Source organism: Danio rerio, chromosome 25, assembly GCF_052040795.2.
Source record: "Danio rerio strain M-AB ecotype USA chromosome 25, GRCz13ab, whole genome shotgun sequence".
NCBI classification, from domain to species: Eukaryota; Metazoa; Chordata; class Actinopteri; order Cypriniformes; family Danionidae; genus Danio; species Danio rerio.
This window is the reverse complement of record NC_141045.1, coordinates 29,157,533-29,175,317: the sequence shown is the minus strand read 5'-3', so window position 1 is coordinate 29,175,317 and position 17,785 is coordinate 29,157,533. Positions and strand designations below refer to the sequence as shown.

The 17,785-nt window shown below is 34.1% G+C and overlaps 1 protein-coding gene across 1 annotated transcript; it reads left to right on the top strand.

Moving 5' to 3' along the window:
• Window positions 1–1,193: 1,193 nt before the first annotated feature.
• dld (deltaD) lies at window positions 1,194–16,581 on the top strand. Its single transcript, NM_201506.1, is given in 14 exon segments — window positions 1,194–1,300; window positions 2,831–2,906; window positions 3,032–3,111; window positions 3,191–3,259; window positions 3,374–3,443; window positions 5,989–6,089; window positions 6,172–6,312; window positions 9,670–9,771; window positions 9,909–10,099; window positions 10,178–10,348; window positions 11,329–11,518; window positions 14,670–14,807; window positions 14,885–14,974; window positions 16,318–16,581. Coding segments are annotated over 14 exon segments (1,524 nt in total). The 5' UTR covers window positions 1,194–1,261; the 3' UTR covers window positions 16,384–16,581.
• Window positions 16,582–17,785: the final 1,204 nt, after the last annotated feature.

Here is a 17,785-nt window from a genome sequence, read left to right as displayed (position 1 = left end):
AGTAACATTTTTCAACATTCCACATTAATTTATTTCAATAAAATAATATACACTTTATTACATAGGCACACACATGATTTACACTGAAATAAAACATACAAAAAAAACATCCTTTATGAATATTTTTTAATGCAGTGTTGCATTTTACCACAAATAACTTTGAATGTACATGATTACAAAAAAAAAAAAAAAAGTTTAGCAAATGCTCCAGGCCAGATTCCAGATTTGAAGTGTTGTCGTCGTCTTCTTCTACTTCTTCTTCTTTTTCTTCTTCTTCTTCTTCTTCTTCTTCTTCTTCTTCTTCTTCTTCTTCTTCTTCTTCTTCTTCTTCTTTTTCTTCTTCATATTTTAATTGATCTTTTTTGATAAATTATAATAGATTTATAAACAACATGCCATTCAACTTATACGTGACAGCAAGATTTTAAGGGGCAAACTTACAGCAGATTAAATATTATAAAATAACAATAAATAAACAATATACACATACAGAAAGATAAGGAATTTTTTTTGAGTGAATAAATAATTATTAATAAAGTAAAATTAGAAATTTTAGGAAAATTATACTCTATTGTAATAAATTGTGTCGATTTATTCTACTGTGGCAACCCCTAATAAATTAGGGCCGAATGAAAATGATTAAATGAATGGGTGAATATAAATTGTATTTTTCTCAATATTTTAACAAAATTCCAGCCTTATTAATATTTTATTTGTACATTTAGTGTAGGTTGTTCGACCTTTAGCACCATAGACAACACTTACAATAATCAGAGCAGGCTAGTTAGAGAAACCAAGAACAGAAAAAGAAGAATAAGAAAAAAGGATCAATATCATAGATCTAGAGAAAAAACATCATGAATAATTTAATAGAAAGCGAAGAGTACAAAATGTATACATTTATTTTAGAGATTTAGCAAATTTTAAAAAAATTATTGGCCGTGCAAATATTTTATGGCTTATTCTTTGTATGCTTTTTTCTAAAGTGAGTTTTGAGTAATTTTCATCTTTTATAGTATAAATACTACAAAGACAGGTTTGCAATTTGAACATTTGCATTTATGAATATAGAACCTAAATAGAAATATAATTGAGTTTAAAGCAAACAGACACAATTCCAGTTTGAAGTTTTAACAAATATGAGTGACATCATCAGAATGCGACTCTGAAAGCATCCCTAATGCGCATGCGTTAATTTGCAAGTCCTTGGACACAGCAATCGCTGTAGGTGAAGCGGTCTCGGAAGGGACATACTGTCAAAATGCAGAGCTGGAACCATCTGTACCGCACACTCGCTACGGTAACGACTGTTTATTGTCCCTATTACAACGTACTTTGGGTATATAAGTACTGGCTTCAGATAGAAAATAAAAGCGTTTTACAAAAAATGCAACATTATAATCGTGTAGGCCTATAGCAAACCCGCATGTCAACGTCAACATAAACACAAACGAAGCGAACCGAGTTAATTTAACTACATAGTACGTGTATTCATTGTGTCTATATAACTAATTACCGAACGTGTTAATGCATATTACACAACTAAAAAGTCAATCTCTATCCATTGGTTGAACTTGGAGGGCGTGTTGTTTCATTTCTGTCACTGTGAAGCTTTTTAATTATTGGCTATCTACTCTAGGTCACATAATTGTAACGTTAGTCCAGAAACAAATCAAATCACGTCAAAAATATTAAGCTTATGTCCACCGTAGACGCGTTGAAACGCGATACTCAAGGTACGTGCCAGTAATGCCAAAAAGTGCTGTCTATGTAGACACAACACTGGGATTGTGGCCATTAACATTTAAGGAAGACTTTTGCTTTTTATGTTAACATAAAAATTACCAATAGCTTCTTTTTTGTTCGTTTTTAAAGTTTTTATTTTTATCAAAACCAATTCAAAAGAGTTGTTGCTAATTATACTTACAAGGGGTTTGTCTTACAAAATGTATGAAAGTTCACACATGAGTCAAGGAAGACAGTAGACATTATGTACATGTACAGATATGTTATATTGATCTCATACAAGGGAATGAGGAAGTTTTTGTTTTGCTAATTTAACTTATTCTGCTGTACTATATATATAATTATTGCCAAAATATTGAATTTGTTTTTGTGTTTTTTTGTGTAAGCAAGTATTTTACACAGCTTCAAAAATGTATCTGTTAATCTTTTCAAACTATTATAGTTGATTTACCAAAGTCACACAAGTGCCTATTTTACATCTGTCACATCCATAATGGAGAGATGTCACACACATAACAAAGTTTTTCCTCATAAATGCAAAAAAATGTAAAATAAAATCAATCATATTTGTTCTATAATGAGCTGACTCTAATGCTTTTGATTAGCATAGTTCCTTTTGGGTTGTACAGTTTAGTTTACAGAATATCTACAAAGTATGTTGTATACTGTAAACTTGCTAACTTTTTTCATCACATACATAATGCATGTTTATTTTATATACACACACACACACACACACACACACACACACACACACATTTCTAAACAAAATAGTTTTAATAACTCAAAAAGATGTTTGAGTCTTATGCAGAATTTGTGCTAATTTGCTTTTATTGCTATAGAATTATGTACCTGTTTAATAACAATGAATGAATGAATGATTGATTAATACATACACTTATACATTGCCATTTTAAATTTCAGTGTCTATGTTAATGTCTTTTTTCTCTATTGAATTGGCCCTTTTATTAAATATCTATTCACAATTATAGTGTTCATATTGTGGTTGGCAATTGGATTTATTAAAATCGATTATTGAAAACCCATATTTTAATAATAATACTATTTGTTTTTGTATATACAGCGAGGCCAGCACCTTCCTTGCAAGCTGCATGGAGCCACAGTCTTGTCTGCGAGAACGTATGCTGACAAAGCAGCAAGTAAGATCACTCAAAGTCATATTTGATTATAGTAATCAAAGTTTTTGAAGGCAAGTTACTTGAAATGAAATGTAATGCCCTAATATGTGATGCAGTATTCAAATAATTATTTGTTTTTTTCAAAGTTGATGCTGATGTCACAGTTGTGGGCTCTGGACCTGGAGGATATGTTGCCGCTATCAAAGCAGCTCAGCTTGGGTTTAAGGTACCGATCTGACATCCAGTTTTCAGACACAGAAGATATTTCTTTAGACTCTTTGGTAACATGCAACCTTTTATCACAGACAGTATGCGTGGAAAAGAATGCAACCCTTGGAGGGACGTGCTTAAATGTGGGCTGTATCCCATCAAAGGTTTGTGATAGTTAAAGAGTTTTCTCCAAAGTATAACAATGCCTTTTCGTTAAAAAAAAAGTCTCTATATGTTTGAACGATTGTAATATTGGTTAACATTTTTGACTTGTTTAGGCTCTGCTAAACAACTCATACCTGTATCACATGGCACATGGAAAAGATTTTGAAAGCAGAGGCATTGAAAGTAAGTTGAAATTTAAATTTATGATAAGCTCTGTGTAAACATCTTTTGTGACCTGCATGTCAAGGAAATAAGTTTGAGGCCATTTGAACAGTAATAAAGGCGTGTCAGTAATTAAGGGCGTGTCAGAATCCACTTTCGCCATTTTAAGGATGGAAAAATTAACTTTGAAAAATTCACCGTGGTCTTACAGGGTTGAGCTTATTCTCTTAATGAGTTATAGGTGTGTTTTGAGAAGCAACCAATCAGAGTCTCATCTCCCATTCCCTTTAAGAGCCAGTTGCGCCGCACCATAGCGCATTTGCTATTTGCATGGCAGACTTTGTAAGTGGAAAAACTGACCACTTCACTAGAGAGAAAACAGTTAAACAGAGCATCTGCAGCGCGAGAATGAGAGATGAGCCTCCTCATTGTTTACTTTCGCTTCACTCTCGTGGATAGAGAAAGGTGTTGTACGCACAGACATCCATTAGCCTGTAGCCTACATAATTAATTTAGTTTGTTTAACGCAAATATTTGTTTCAAAACTATTTCTAAATTCAGTTCTAATTTCCAGCAAACGAATACACGAACAATAATTACGAAGTGAGGTCAAAATACTGAGTTATATCCAAATACACATGCTGTGCCTCATATGGTCTAAAACCTGACAGGTGGACAAATCTAAGTTTGTTTTTAATAAAAACAAACCGAGGAAGGCTTTGTGCCGAAACGTCTGTTTGTCTGTTATCACCCGTAAAATGTAAGAAAAAGTACAAATAAAAACTGCACGAAGCAATTGAGTGCAAATCATTACCTTCTTTTGAATAATGTTTTTAATAAAACAAATATAAATATGCATATAATAAATTATAGTGCTACTAATAATAGCATTATACAAAAGCAAATTGTTATGAATTAACTGAAAAAAACCCCGAGATGAAGAAGGCATGCAAGTATGGTTTTTACATTTATGTTGGCTAGAAAATAATATTTTTTGTAATATTTTAATCCTTTAAAATTTTTTCATTTGTAAAGATATTTGTGTATTGCTGTACATCCTGTGTGTATAAAGCAATGTGTAAGCGAGGTGCACAACTAACGCGCCCTGCGCTGGACATCAGACTAGCTTTGATCTGGTCTATTGAACCATCTATTTAAGTTCCTCAAAATAGCAACGCGCCAGCAATGCACCTCAACACGCCTCCTTTTTTAGACCAGTGCACATATGAGTGCATTTGCTATTTAAACAGCATGGCACAATACGTCAAAACGACTCTTGCGTCGAGCTGAAACTAGCAAACAACAATTGCGTTACGCCTTTTGCCGCGTTGCGCCGGGTGTATGATAGGGCCCAAAAACTCTAAGTAAAAAAATTATTTTTTGCAGTGTATAGCATCTCACTGCCTTCGAAAAGATTTCCTCTAAGTATATGGTTTCTTACTTTTGTCTTAAGGCTGCTGTTCTTCATTACGTTTGTTTTAAGTGCATGTATGAAAATCTGATATGTCTAAGGTCTAAGCCATTTGACCCAAATTTTATTTCACAGTATGAGCATGTTTATTTCACAGTAACAATAATTTTTCATGACATAGTTTTTCTAAAAAATAAACAAAAGTGCTTTATATTGACAATAAGCTTGAATATTTAAGAAGAGAAAATGATTTGATAAATATAAATATACATCTATTAATTTTTAAGTAGTAAATTTATAAATAAAAATTTACAAATGTTTTAATTATCCTAAATATAGTAAGCAAAATGTGACTTTAGATGAACAACAAATTGCACTGTATGACACATTATACAGTGGATTGACTTCATTATAAATATTTGTCAAATAACATCTCACCGATCTAAAATACATCCCAAGTATCAGGAATGTACAATATGAAAATTTAAATATGTAAGCACTAAAGAAGTATCAAATCCTTTTTTCCTTTAAAAATACTAAATATAAACATTTACAATTCTTGTATAAATATTGAAACTAAGTGATCAATTCTTGTTGAAAATATAAAGCAACACTACCAGTCTCCCATGGAGCATCATCCTCAGCTTCACGCATATTGCATGTGAGTTGGCCATGCCCACTTATTTACATTTTGCAGTATACACAAAATAAATTATTTTACAGTACATCTTTCATTCCGCAGTAACAATATACATTCATGCAGTATTATACATACCACCCAGCTCTAATATGACTTCTTAAAACTGCAGTTATCATATTCCATTATTATTTTAATATGATTAAAACGGTAATATTACAATACAATTCAACAAAATCATTACTTTTATTACAGTAAATTCATGATAAAAGTTGATTTGTGGAAGCACCTTCTTAAGGGTAAGACTAAGGGCTATTGAAAAAAAAACAATTCAGATTTATCTCTTTAACAAGTGTAAATCACAGAGTTGTTTGTGGTTGTTTAAATAACTTGTTTTTTTAACAGACAGAGCTATTTAGTAGTTGCATGGCTTATCAGTTCAAAACACACTCACTCAAGCTTGCCTACCCATTAACAGTCTGTAGCCCTGCATTTCTTAATGATTTATTCTAAATTAGTTCAGGGCATCTCATTGAACCTGGAGAAGATGATGGCACAGAAGAGCGGGGCGGTCAAAGCTCTGACAGGCGGGATTGCACACTTATTCAAACAGAACAAAGTGAGATATTTCATTTGTTTGATTTTTCACCATTCACATTTGGAAGTATATCATAAACATAATTTTTTAAAACTATTCTTAGGTAACTCATGTAAATGGCTTTGGAACGATAACTGGCAAGAATCAAGTGACTGCAAAGACTGCTGATGGAGAACAAGTCATTAACACTAAAAACATTCTCATCGCTACTGGATCAGAGGTCACACCCTTCCCAGGCATTGAGGTACTTCCGTGATGTAGAAAGTACAGATGAAGTCAGAATTATCCGCTTGTTAATTGTGATGTCACGCGAAGAGGCTTCCGGGTCCAAGCGCTTTATTCAACTGAATGGGGAGACTCATGAAATGGTAATAATAAACATTTACAAAGCGATTTAAGGCTTTCGAAAATCACGATCGCAGTATATATGTCCTTGCCTAATATCCGATGGCCAGAAAGTGATCATTTTTTATAAATTGTTAAATTTTTGGTATTTGTTATGCAGCAAGCCCAGAGATTGTTGTGTACACTATGATTTTATATAAAATTAACTTTAATGTGTGATAGGAATAAAATGTGATTATAAACAAATGATTTTTCCACTCAAATGAGTGGCGGCTTGGACCCGGAAACACCATTACATACGTCACAAACGCATCACCACTTAAGCGGATTGAGCCTTCTGTTAAATTTTATTTTTCCCAATTTCTGCTTAACGGTGAGAATGTTTTACACAGTACTAAACATAAGTTGTAATAACTAATTTCTCATAACTGATTTTTTTTTATCTTTTCCATAATGACAGTACATAATATTTTACTAGATATTTTTTCAAGATACTATTAAGTGCAATTTAAAAGCTTAACAAGGTTAATTTGGTTAACTAGGCAAGTTAGTGTTACTAGCCAAGTAATTGTTTAACAGTGGCTTGTTGTTCAGACAAATAGAATGTGTTTGCGTTATATAGCTTGAGGGTGAGTAAATTAAAAGCAAACTATTGCATTAAAAGTTTAGTTTACCCAAAATGCTAATTATGTTATTAATTAATCACTCTTATATCTTTCCAAACCCGGAGACCTTCTCTCATCTTTGGAATACAAATTATGATATTTTATGTAAAACCTGAGATCTGTCTAATCCTCCATTAAAGAGCCATGAACCCCCTGTCTTAGCAGGGCGTTTTCACACCTCTTTTTTGAAAAAAGTCAGGAAAGTTGATGAGTTTGTTTAGGTGGGAGTGTTGAGTGACAAAAGAGGGAAGGGTTTGTATGAAAAGGGGAGTTTCATTACATGCACAACAACTGATTTTTACACCGGCAATACAAACACAAATGCAGGGGAGATAGTGATTCAGAGAGCAGTGGATCTGAGAGCTGTGTGGAAGTGGTGGATTTTAAGTCCATAATACTGTAGTGATATTACTGTAAACTTGGTAACTAAGTCATTTTGAGTAACGTATGTCTTCAAAAACTCAAAGAGTAGTGTTGACAATACTAACTAACTTTGCCATCTAAATAAACATAAACAGAGAACATTGATTACACACTTATCAAATCTGAGACAGGAAAATAAACATGAACTGGAACCATGTATTTTTATTTAAAAGAAGAGTGGCAAATCCGGATTTCACCATTTCCAGATTCAAAAAGCTCTTGGGTAGAAAATGTTTCATACAAACATATTTTTGCCGCGTGTTAGCAGATCACTGTAATCCAACTGTTTGGATCAGAATTATTAGCCCCCGTTTATTTTTTCCCCAATTTCTGTTTAACGGAGAGATTTTACACATTTATAAATAAAATTGTTTTACTAACTCATCTCTAATAACTGATTTATTTTATCTTTGCCATGATGAGAGTAAATAATATTTTACTAGATATTTTTCAAGACACTTCTATACAGCTTAAAATAACATTTAAAGACTTATCTAGGTTAATTAGGTTAACTAGGCATGTCAAGGTAATTAGGCAAGTTATTATATAACGATGGTTTGTTCTGTAGACTATTAAAAGAATATAGCTTAAAAGGGCTAATAATTTAGTCCTTAAAATGGTTTTAAAAAATTAAAAATTGCTTTTAATCTAGCCGAAATAAAACAAATGAGAGTTTCTCTAGAAGAAAAATATTATTAGACATACTGTGAAAATTTCCTTGCTCTGTTAAACATAATTTTGGAAATATTTAAAGAAAATATATTTCAAAAAGGGGGCTATTAATTATTATTCATGTACACACAGAATTATTTTTTTACCTAGACAAATTCCAGTTGTACCACTCAATATGTGATAGATGATCTGAAGATGTTTTTAGTACCTTTCTAAGCTTTGAACTTGTTCTGAGGATGATTTAAGGCCTCAGGAGTCCGTTCTTCGTACGTGGATTACTCAGTTAGCTGGATTTGGATATTGACGATTTGACACGATCCAGGATTGTTTTGTTCTTCAAAGCTGATCCGAGAGTTGTTGTCATAGCAACAGTTCTGCTTGCTCAAACCTGATCGGAAGCAGGTTCAATTCATATAAACAGGATTAGATCGGGTCAGTTCAAGCAAAGATAATAGAGAAAGTATGTACCGAATTCTGATATTTTCTTACAGTAGTAGTTATATACACTTGGGAAAATAATAAATATTTTTTAACTATATATAAAGTTAAAATTATTAATAAAATAAATAAAGTTATATATATTAATAAAACTTAAATATATATATTATTAAAATGAAAGTACAAAGACTGCCACCTGGTGGTGCAAAGAGAAAACTTATTGATATAAATTTTTTAGATCGCTTTAGTACAATTTGTGTATGATAATAGAAATGTACAATATGTGACTTTAAAAAAAAGAAATAATACATTGATGCAGTCATAAACATGTTTTGACAGTTAATGTGCCAGTGATTATGCTTCACAAAAGTTGCAGATGCCTTTACCAATATCAAAATGCTTTTGTAAACATCCAGTTATTCCATACAGTGATTAAAAGACCGGCTACTATAATAAAGAAAATCTTTTCTAAATGTAGAACTAAATACATTAATATGCATTGAAATACATGATGAATACTCGACACATGAAAGTGTAAAGCCTGCAGCTCACAACAAGTGTGGATAGTTATTGCGTGTCATATTTAACAAACCGTTTACTGCTAATTTGATGTAATTTTGCTTACATGGATAATTGAATATTAATCAGATGATGTCATTACGCTGCTGTGCCGTCAGCCAATCGTTGCATTGCTGATCATGATTTCGAGGATCGATAGATCTGTCCTTCACAACACACGCAGCGATCTCAGATCAGTTCATCCAGACATGCTAATCTGATTCGCGAACTTGTTTGAAAAACCAAATTAGCGAGAGATCAGTTATCAAGATGAAAAGATCCAGGATCTGCCAAATCATCTTAAATCATTTAATCGAGGTACGAAGAGCGGACCCCAGGGTTTTGGAACAACATGAGGGTGTGTAATTAATAACATATTTTATTTTTGAGGTGAATTAACACACATATGTATATTCTGATTTAGCTTTTTTATAGCCTTTATGTATGTAGATTTGATACATTCAGATCACAGATTTTAATTGTGTTACACTTTTTGACAGATTGATGAAGACAGTGTTGTGTCATCCACTGGTGCTTTGTCCCTCAAGAATGTTCCTGAGGAACTTATTGTGATTGGAGCAGGAGTCATTGGTGTGGAGTTGGTGAGTGGAATATTGTGAAATTTTATAACTGATTCATCATAAGCCTGTTCTGAATTGGTTATTTTGGTAATAAAAGTGCATTTTTACAACACTTAGGTGTGATGATTCTGTTATGGATTGATTATGATTTTTTTCAGGGTTCTGTATGGCAAAGGTTGGGTGCCAAAGTTACAGCAGTGGAATTTCTTGGCCATGTTGGTGGTATGGGCATTGACATGGAGATCTCTAAGAATTTCCAGCGAATTCTCCAAAAGCAGGGCTTGAAGTTTAAACTGAGCACCAAGGTCATGGGTGCCACCAAAAGACCTGATGGCAAAATTGATGTGGCGTGAGTTGGATGTTTCATCAGCTGATTTCTAATCAAAATCTTTTAGAATCTTTGCCTGATATGTTTTTTTTTTTTTAGTGTGGAAGCTGCAGCCGGTGGCAAGAATGAGACACTCACCTGTGATGTTCTGCTGGTCTGCATTGGCCGTCGTCCCTTCACTGGAAACCTCGGCCTGGAGTCTGTTGGTATTGAACTGGACAAACGTGGGAGAATCCCTGTTAATGGCCGCTTTCAGACCAACGTGCCCAAGTATGAAGATCTTTAATGAGTAGGGGTGTAACTGGTTACCGTTGATCTGCGATCCATACGTTTTCATTCCGTTCGAAACGTACATGATCCATGGATTAATAACTGTTTTTTACTAGATAATTAATCCATTTGGAACGATCACAGAAAGATCACCTCCTCATTCAAATCTCATGTATGAAAGCATTTTGGCATTCAAGTAAAATATAGGGATGACAGAAGAAGTTGTGGAGGCACCTAAATGCTTTCTTAGGTTATCAAAGGTGTCACTGCTTGTTTAGCCTGCATTAATGCATTCAGTGTAAACCCGCACAATTAATCATCAAAAGATGGAGATCTCAATTCTAACACCTTATTTATAATTTAAGATGATTTGCTTATTTTTATTAATCTTTTTAAGTGCTGCAATTAAATCTTTGAACAAGATAGAGATTTAGTTTTTACCCTTTTCTGTTATTTACATAGTTACAAACAATCAAATAACACAGAAGTACTGGAATAACAGTTTATAGTTGCACAGATATACTAAAAATACTTCTAGTCTTTAAATTGATGCTCAAAGATGAAAGTTGTAGCAATTACATTTTACCAATAGGTGGCGACAATCAAAATATGGCACTCAATTCCTCAAAAAAATTATATAATCAGAAAACATTACAGAACATCATTTTTCACATTATTGAATATTTTATCATTTTATTTTATTCAGCTGGTTATTTCTTGATTTTGTTTTAGTTAAAATATCAAGTTAAAGTTCAAAGTTATATTTGTTTCTTGCAGTACTGTTTTGTAATAAATGGAAAGTAAATTACAATTGTTTTCTCGCCTTATGGCTTATCTGAAACAATGGTCCGGTCCGGAACTGAAAAAATGCAGTGTGATCCAAACCGTGAGATTTGTGATCCGTTACACCACTTCTAATAATTGTTCTTGATTATGTTGCACATAAAACAAGTCCTAATCTGTTTACGAATCTTATTTAGTATCTATGCCATCGGAGATGTAGTAGCTGGACCCATGTTGGCTCATAAAGCAGAGGATGAGGGTATCATTTGTGTGGAGGGAATGGCAGGAGGAGCCGTCCATATTGACTACAACTGTGTGCCCTCTGTTATATACACACATCCTGAGGTTGCCTGGGTCGGCAAAACTGAGGAACAGCTTAAAGAGGAAGTGAGTAACATCAATTTCACTTTAGTGCATTTTCAATTGTAAATGTATGTCACATCAATTGGGGAGAAGTTAGGATGATTCCAAGTGCAGTCATGAGATGGGGCAGGGGTTCCCAAACTTAAAAAGGGCATGAAACCCCCTTGTTTCCACAGGGTTTTTTCACACCTCTACTTTGGAAAAAGTCAGGAAAGTGGGCGTGTCTAGCATTTTTTAGGGGGGCGTGTCGGAGGAGGGAAAGAGGGAAGGTCCGTAAAAATTTGCATGATTTACATAGAGGCAAAATAAATGCACAGACACAGAGGAGAAAGACAGTTGACTGTGTTTACATGGACATCAGTAATCTAATTATTTGCCAAATTATTAAATGGTGGACTTTAACTGCAGTTTGGCTCTTTCATTTAGGAATTTAATTATGCCTCTCGTCGCAAACAAGATATTTGATTCGAGGAGCTGCTGTAAGCATGCATTTTTCATGTAATGTTTGTTACTGCACGGAGAATGAGAGAAAAAAACCCTCCGCTTTTTTCGTTAACTTAGATACACTCGTTAGGTAGCGTCAGAAGGCCGTGTGTGTTATTCCTGTCACAAATTGCAACGAAAATCTTACTCGATCGTAAGTTTGAATGTGATGCTTACATGTTTACACTTTGAGAGCCACGTTTACAGGAGATTTTTCAGTCCTTAATATTGTAGTGATATTAACGTACGGTAAACTCTATTAACTTAGAAATCATTTGACTAAGATCCATCTTTAAATACTGAAAGAGTACTGCTGACAATACGAATTAACTTTGCCTCTGAATAAACAAAGACCACTGCTCGCTCACTTAACAAATCTGTAGAGACAGAACAATCAACACCATCTGGAGCTGTGTCTTAAAAGGAGACGAGAGGCAAATTCGGATTTTACCATTTTCAGATGAGAAAAGCTCTCGGGTAAACAATGTTCCTTAGACACGTATTTCTGTCACGCGTTGGGTGCACTGTAATCCACATGTGAGTCCAGCTGCGCTCTTATAGAGGAAAAATGAAAACAAAACCTTCACTTCAGCAAATTATAACAGCAACACTGACGACCCGTATCTCCAAACAATTCTTGTTCTCCTGCTTGGCAACACAACATGGCATCTTTCTCTGCCGTCTGAACACTGTAACAAGTAAGAACAGTCTTCGAAGCTATCATGCATATTAATGAAGTTGCACCTCATACACAATAGAGCGCGCTGATTGGTTTGAACCAAGTCTTACTGATGAATGTATGCAGCACACTCCGAGACGTCATAAGGTACTCCCAGGTACAGACGTCCAGTCTACACGCTGGAATACACGCTTAGATCTCATGGCCATGATGCAGCTTCAAAAATTTGTTTCAAACCGGAAGTACGAATTTGCTCGAAATAACAAAAACAACCAATTTTCATTTCTTAATGAAATATATGTGTCCTAATAGTGTTTTTAGTAGTGTGGGACACATATACGACTGTCAACAGCTCAAAAATGTGTTTTGGTGTTTCTTGACCCTTTAAAAATAACAATGCCAGTGACTCGCGACCCCCAAATTACTCGGAGGTGGTTATAAATATACAAACGTTGCACACAACAATATGCCCATATAAACACAAGCATATTGACAACACAAAAAGTGCAACAGTTTAACAACCGTATAATTTTTATAGTGATTTATTAATTTGTTTAGTTTAAAGGGCCATGAAACCCCCCTGTCTCAGCTGGGTGTTTTCACACCTCTAGTTTGAAAAAAGTTAGGAAAGTGGGTGAGTCCAGCTCTGTTTAGGTGGGAGTGTAGAGTGGTGAAAGAGGTAAGGGTTAGCATAAAAATGGGAGTTTTCGGTTCGAGCATGCACTGATTTTCTCAAAACAACACACAGACGAAGGGAGAAAGACAAGTGCCCATGTTTAAATGTACATCAGTAATATAATTATTTGCCAAATTATTAATTTGTCGACTTAAACTGCAGTTTAGCACTTTCACTTTCATTCAGGAACATTTCTGCATGCCCCCCGTGACGAATGAGATAATGGTTGCAAGGAACTGCTGGAAGAGTGTAGTTTTAATGTAATGTTTGATATCGCATGGCGAATGGGAGAAAAAAACTTGAACACTGATCGCACTTACCAAATCTGTAGAGACAGGACAATCAACACCAACTGGAACCACATCTTTTTTTAAAAGAAGACGAGTGGGGAATTCGGATTTCACAATTTCTAGATGCGAAAGCTCTCGGGTAAAAAATGTTCCTTACAAACGCACTTTTGTCGCGGATCAGCAGAGCATTGTAATCCACACGTGAGTCCAGCTGCGCTTTCATAGCGGGGAATTAAAAACAAAACCTTTGTTGCAGCAAATTTATAAATGCAACACTGATGACCCATATCTCCAAACAATTCTTTTTCTTCCACTTGTTTTATTACGGTTGGCAACACAATGTTGCGTCTCTCTTCCGTCACAGGTAAAAACAGTCTTCGAAGCTATCATGCATATTAATAAAGTTGCACCTCATACACAATAGAGTGCGCTGATTGGCGGTCTGGAAAGACTCTGAGGTCTTTCTCATGAATTAATGCTGAAAGCTCAAAGACATCACGTTGTACCCAATGGTACAGACATCCAGTCTACATGCTGGAATTCTCACAAGGATCTAATTGCCATGACATAGCTTCAAATTTTCTTTTCAAACCGGAAGAACGTATTTTTGCTTGAAATAACACAAAACAACCAATTTTCACTTTTTTGTGAAATATGTGTGTCCTAACAGTGTTTTTAGCAACTTGGGACATATATATGACTGTCAACATCTCAAAAATGTGTTTTGATGTTTCGTGACCATATAATATTAACCTCAGCTAAAAAGACTGGTGGACACAATGTTTTCAGCACAAGTCTATTCTTGGTTTATTTTGTTTTTTTTGGTTTATTAAAAACTACTATTTTTATCTTCTGTGGGTTATGGTTAAAATATGCTAATTCTAATAGTTTAGTCAAATTGTTCACCAAGTCACCCCCTGTCATTGTCCTGTGACCCCACTTTGGAAACCACTGAGAGGGTACCTAAAAACAATTAAAAATTTTTTGCTCAAGTCATTATACTGTTCAGGGGTTTAGAAAATGACAATGTGTAATAATGTTTTCTAGGGTGTGCCATATAAGGTGGGCAAGTTTCCTTTCGCGGCTAACAGCAGAGCCAAGACGAATGCTGATACAGATGGACTGGTAAAAATCCTTAGCCACAAGGACACAGACAGGATGCTGGGAGCACATATTCTGGGATCGGTAATGATCTGCCTGCTTTTCTTGCATTGGAAATTCTAACTACATGATCATTTATATATGCATTTTTAATTTAACAGGGAGCGGGGGAGATGATTAATGAGGCTGCTTTGGCTATGGAATATGGTGCATCGTGTGAGGATGTTGCAAGAGTGTGTCACGCCCATCCCGTAAGTTTTTCAGATTTAAAAATCTAAGTTAAATTCTTTTGTTTTTTTTGTAGTTCCTATTGTTAATTGACATGATGAATGAGCATATTAGGAATATTGATTTCGAAATTCTGGAGATGCTTATCTGGTATGTCTACAATTGATTAAACCATGTACAATTTCAACATCTCATGGAGAACATAGAAAATCAACTAATAATCCATCTTGGGTATTAAATCTACTAAATACAGATAATTTGTAATAAAGAAAAAACTATATATACAGTTGCAATTTGAATTATTAGCCCCCCCTTTGAATTATTTTATTTTTTAAATATTTCCCAAACTGTGTATAACATAGCAAGGAAATTTTCACAGTATGTCTAATAATATGTTTCTTCTGGATAAAGTCTTATTTGTTTTATTTCAGCTAGAAAAAAAGCAGCTTTTAATTTTTTAAAAAACATTTAAGGTAAAAACTAAATTAAACAGGGGGGCTATTAATTCGGGTGGTTTAATAATTCTGATTGCAACTGTATGTAAAAAAAATATATAGCCCTTTACTAAATACTATTGCACTTGTCAGATCAATACTTTTTAATAATTGTCTAAAATATGCAAAAACACAATAGGTAAATAAGGAAAAAGGGAAAATAAGATGGAATAAATACATTTTATTGTACAACAGTAATATTATGTTCAATACATTGCATAAAAAGCACATATGTGCATCCAGTGCAGAAGTACAGTGCAGTTTAAAAAAAAAAAAATTCTTCTGATCCAATTTAATAATGGGAACATTGTGTCCTATTTGGTTATAATGGCCAACACAAAACTCTCCATGATGACTCAGTTTGAATGGAGAATGATTGTCATATGCAACAAAGAGAAGCGTTGATGTGAATATCTGTTTAGCGACTTAAATATTCATCTGTATTACACAATGAACAATCCAATTGCTTCAGAACACTTAGTAATTACTACTTTAATATAGTGCATAAAAGGTGCCTTATAATGTCCTTTGGCTATTGTGGGGCTTAACAATTTAACAGAATATCACACTCCCAATATTGAATTTGTATCAACCCCATGATATTAAAGGCTATGAACAATCTATTAATAATTGGAACTTCAAAGAAAATTCTGTTGAAATAATTATTTAATAATTTACCTTTTTTGTTTTTTGTACGGAAAAAAGTACAAAAAGTACTAGCTTAATTATTTTTTCTACTGTAAGTTTTTGACTCGTATAATTTATAGACATTCTAATAAATGAGCACACTAATCAGTCACTTATTATTAATTGTAACAATCTTAATGTTGTCTTTAAAAAAAGTTTTAACCAAACTTTTCTGCTTTTTCAAGACTGTATCAGAGGCCTTCAGAGAAGCTAACCTTGCTGCTTCGTTTGGAAAAGCTATCAACTTCTAGATTTTCTTCACTCAAAATTGTATATAAATACAGTATCTGCTGCATTTTTTCCAAGTCCACACAGTCTGGAGTTCTTCAGTCTCTGTTTTTATTTTTCCAGATGTACCCTTCATCCATACTTGCAGATTAACTCTGTAAAACACTTAGTCTGATATTTAAATGTCCTAATAAAGGAGTTGGATCTAATGTTGAACTTAACCTGACTGAGAAAGATGTCATTTGGATTTTATGTTGTTCATTGTTGGGTTATATAAAACAAGATTCGTGGTGGTGTTCATAAATAAATGTCTCTCAAATACAGAGTGGGAAAAAATTATGGTTTGAAATATTGGCTGAATTGAAATGCAAAGGAGATGAATAACACTAAAGAGGAACTTCTTTATGCTGCGCTAAATTAAGCTGTCGTTTAGGGAGATGTGCTTTGCATGAGATGAGGTATTGAAAACAGCACTCAATGCAGTTTGTGCTTTGTAGTTGAGGGAATGTACCAGGTTTTATGTTTATTAAAAGAAAGCATGTTTTCAGTTACCACAGGAAATAAATCTGACTCCTCCATCAGGTTAATGAATAAAAAAAAGGCAGTTACAACCAATAGAAAAATCTGTATCTTGCAAATAGACAGTGAGGGATTAATCAGTTTGGTATTCTTAGTTTCATTGCTATTAATCAACCATTAACTAAATATCCATTTGGAATCAGTAATATTAGATCCAACATGAAGACTACAGATTATAATGAGGTCAGCTATGATACAGTTCTAAAACGGTTTTCATCATCCAAAACATTTTTCATTATGTTTTAATGTGTGTGTGTGTGTGTGTGTGTGTGTGTGTGTGTGTGTGTGTGTGTGTGTGTGTGTGTGTGTGTGTGTGTGTGTGTGTGTGTGTGTGTGTGTGTGTGTGTGTGCGCGCGCGCGTGCGTGCGTGCGTGGGTGCGTGCGTGTGTGCGCGTGCGTGCGTGGGTGCGTGCGTGCGTGCGTGCATGTGAAGAACTGCAATTTAAAGACCTTACAGAGTCTCTTTTTTTTTTAATTACAGGGAAGTAAATTAATGAATTTATTCTAGGGTTTTATGGGAATTCATTTTCATTTGGTGGTACTCCAAATATAAAAAAAATATTAAAATATATAATTTGCATATTATGCATAACATCCGAGACATATGCTACTTACAAAATTATGATACTATGCACAATAAATTCCTCCATCAACCACCAGAGGTCATTGTTAGCTCATGCTTATTTGCCTTTCCCGAGTCTAAACGTGCAGATCTTGGCTTACAGCAGACGCTTTTTTGTATTGTATAGACTATTTTGAGGGATGTAAACAATAACAGTGGTCCTATCTGGTCTCTATTTTACATTTTTCATTTCCATACCTTCAGAGAATCCGAAAAGAGCCACA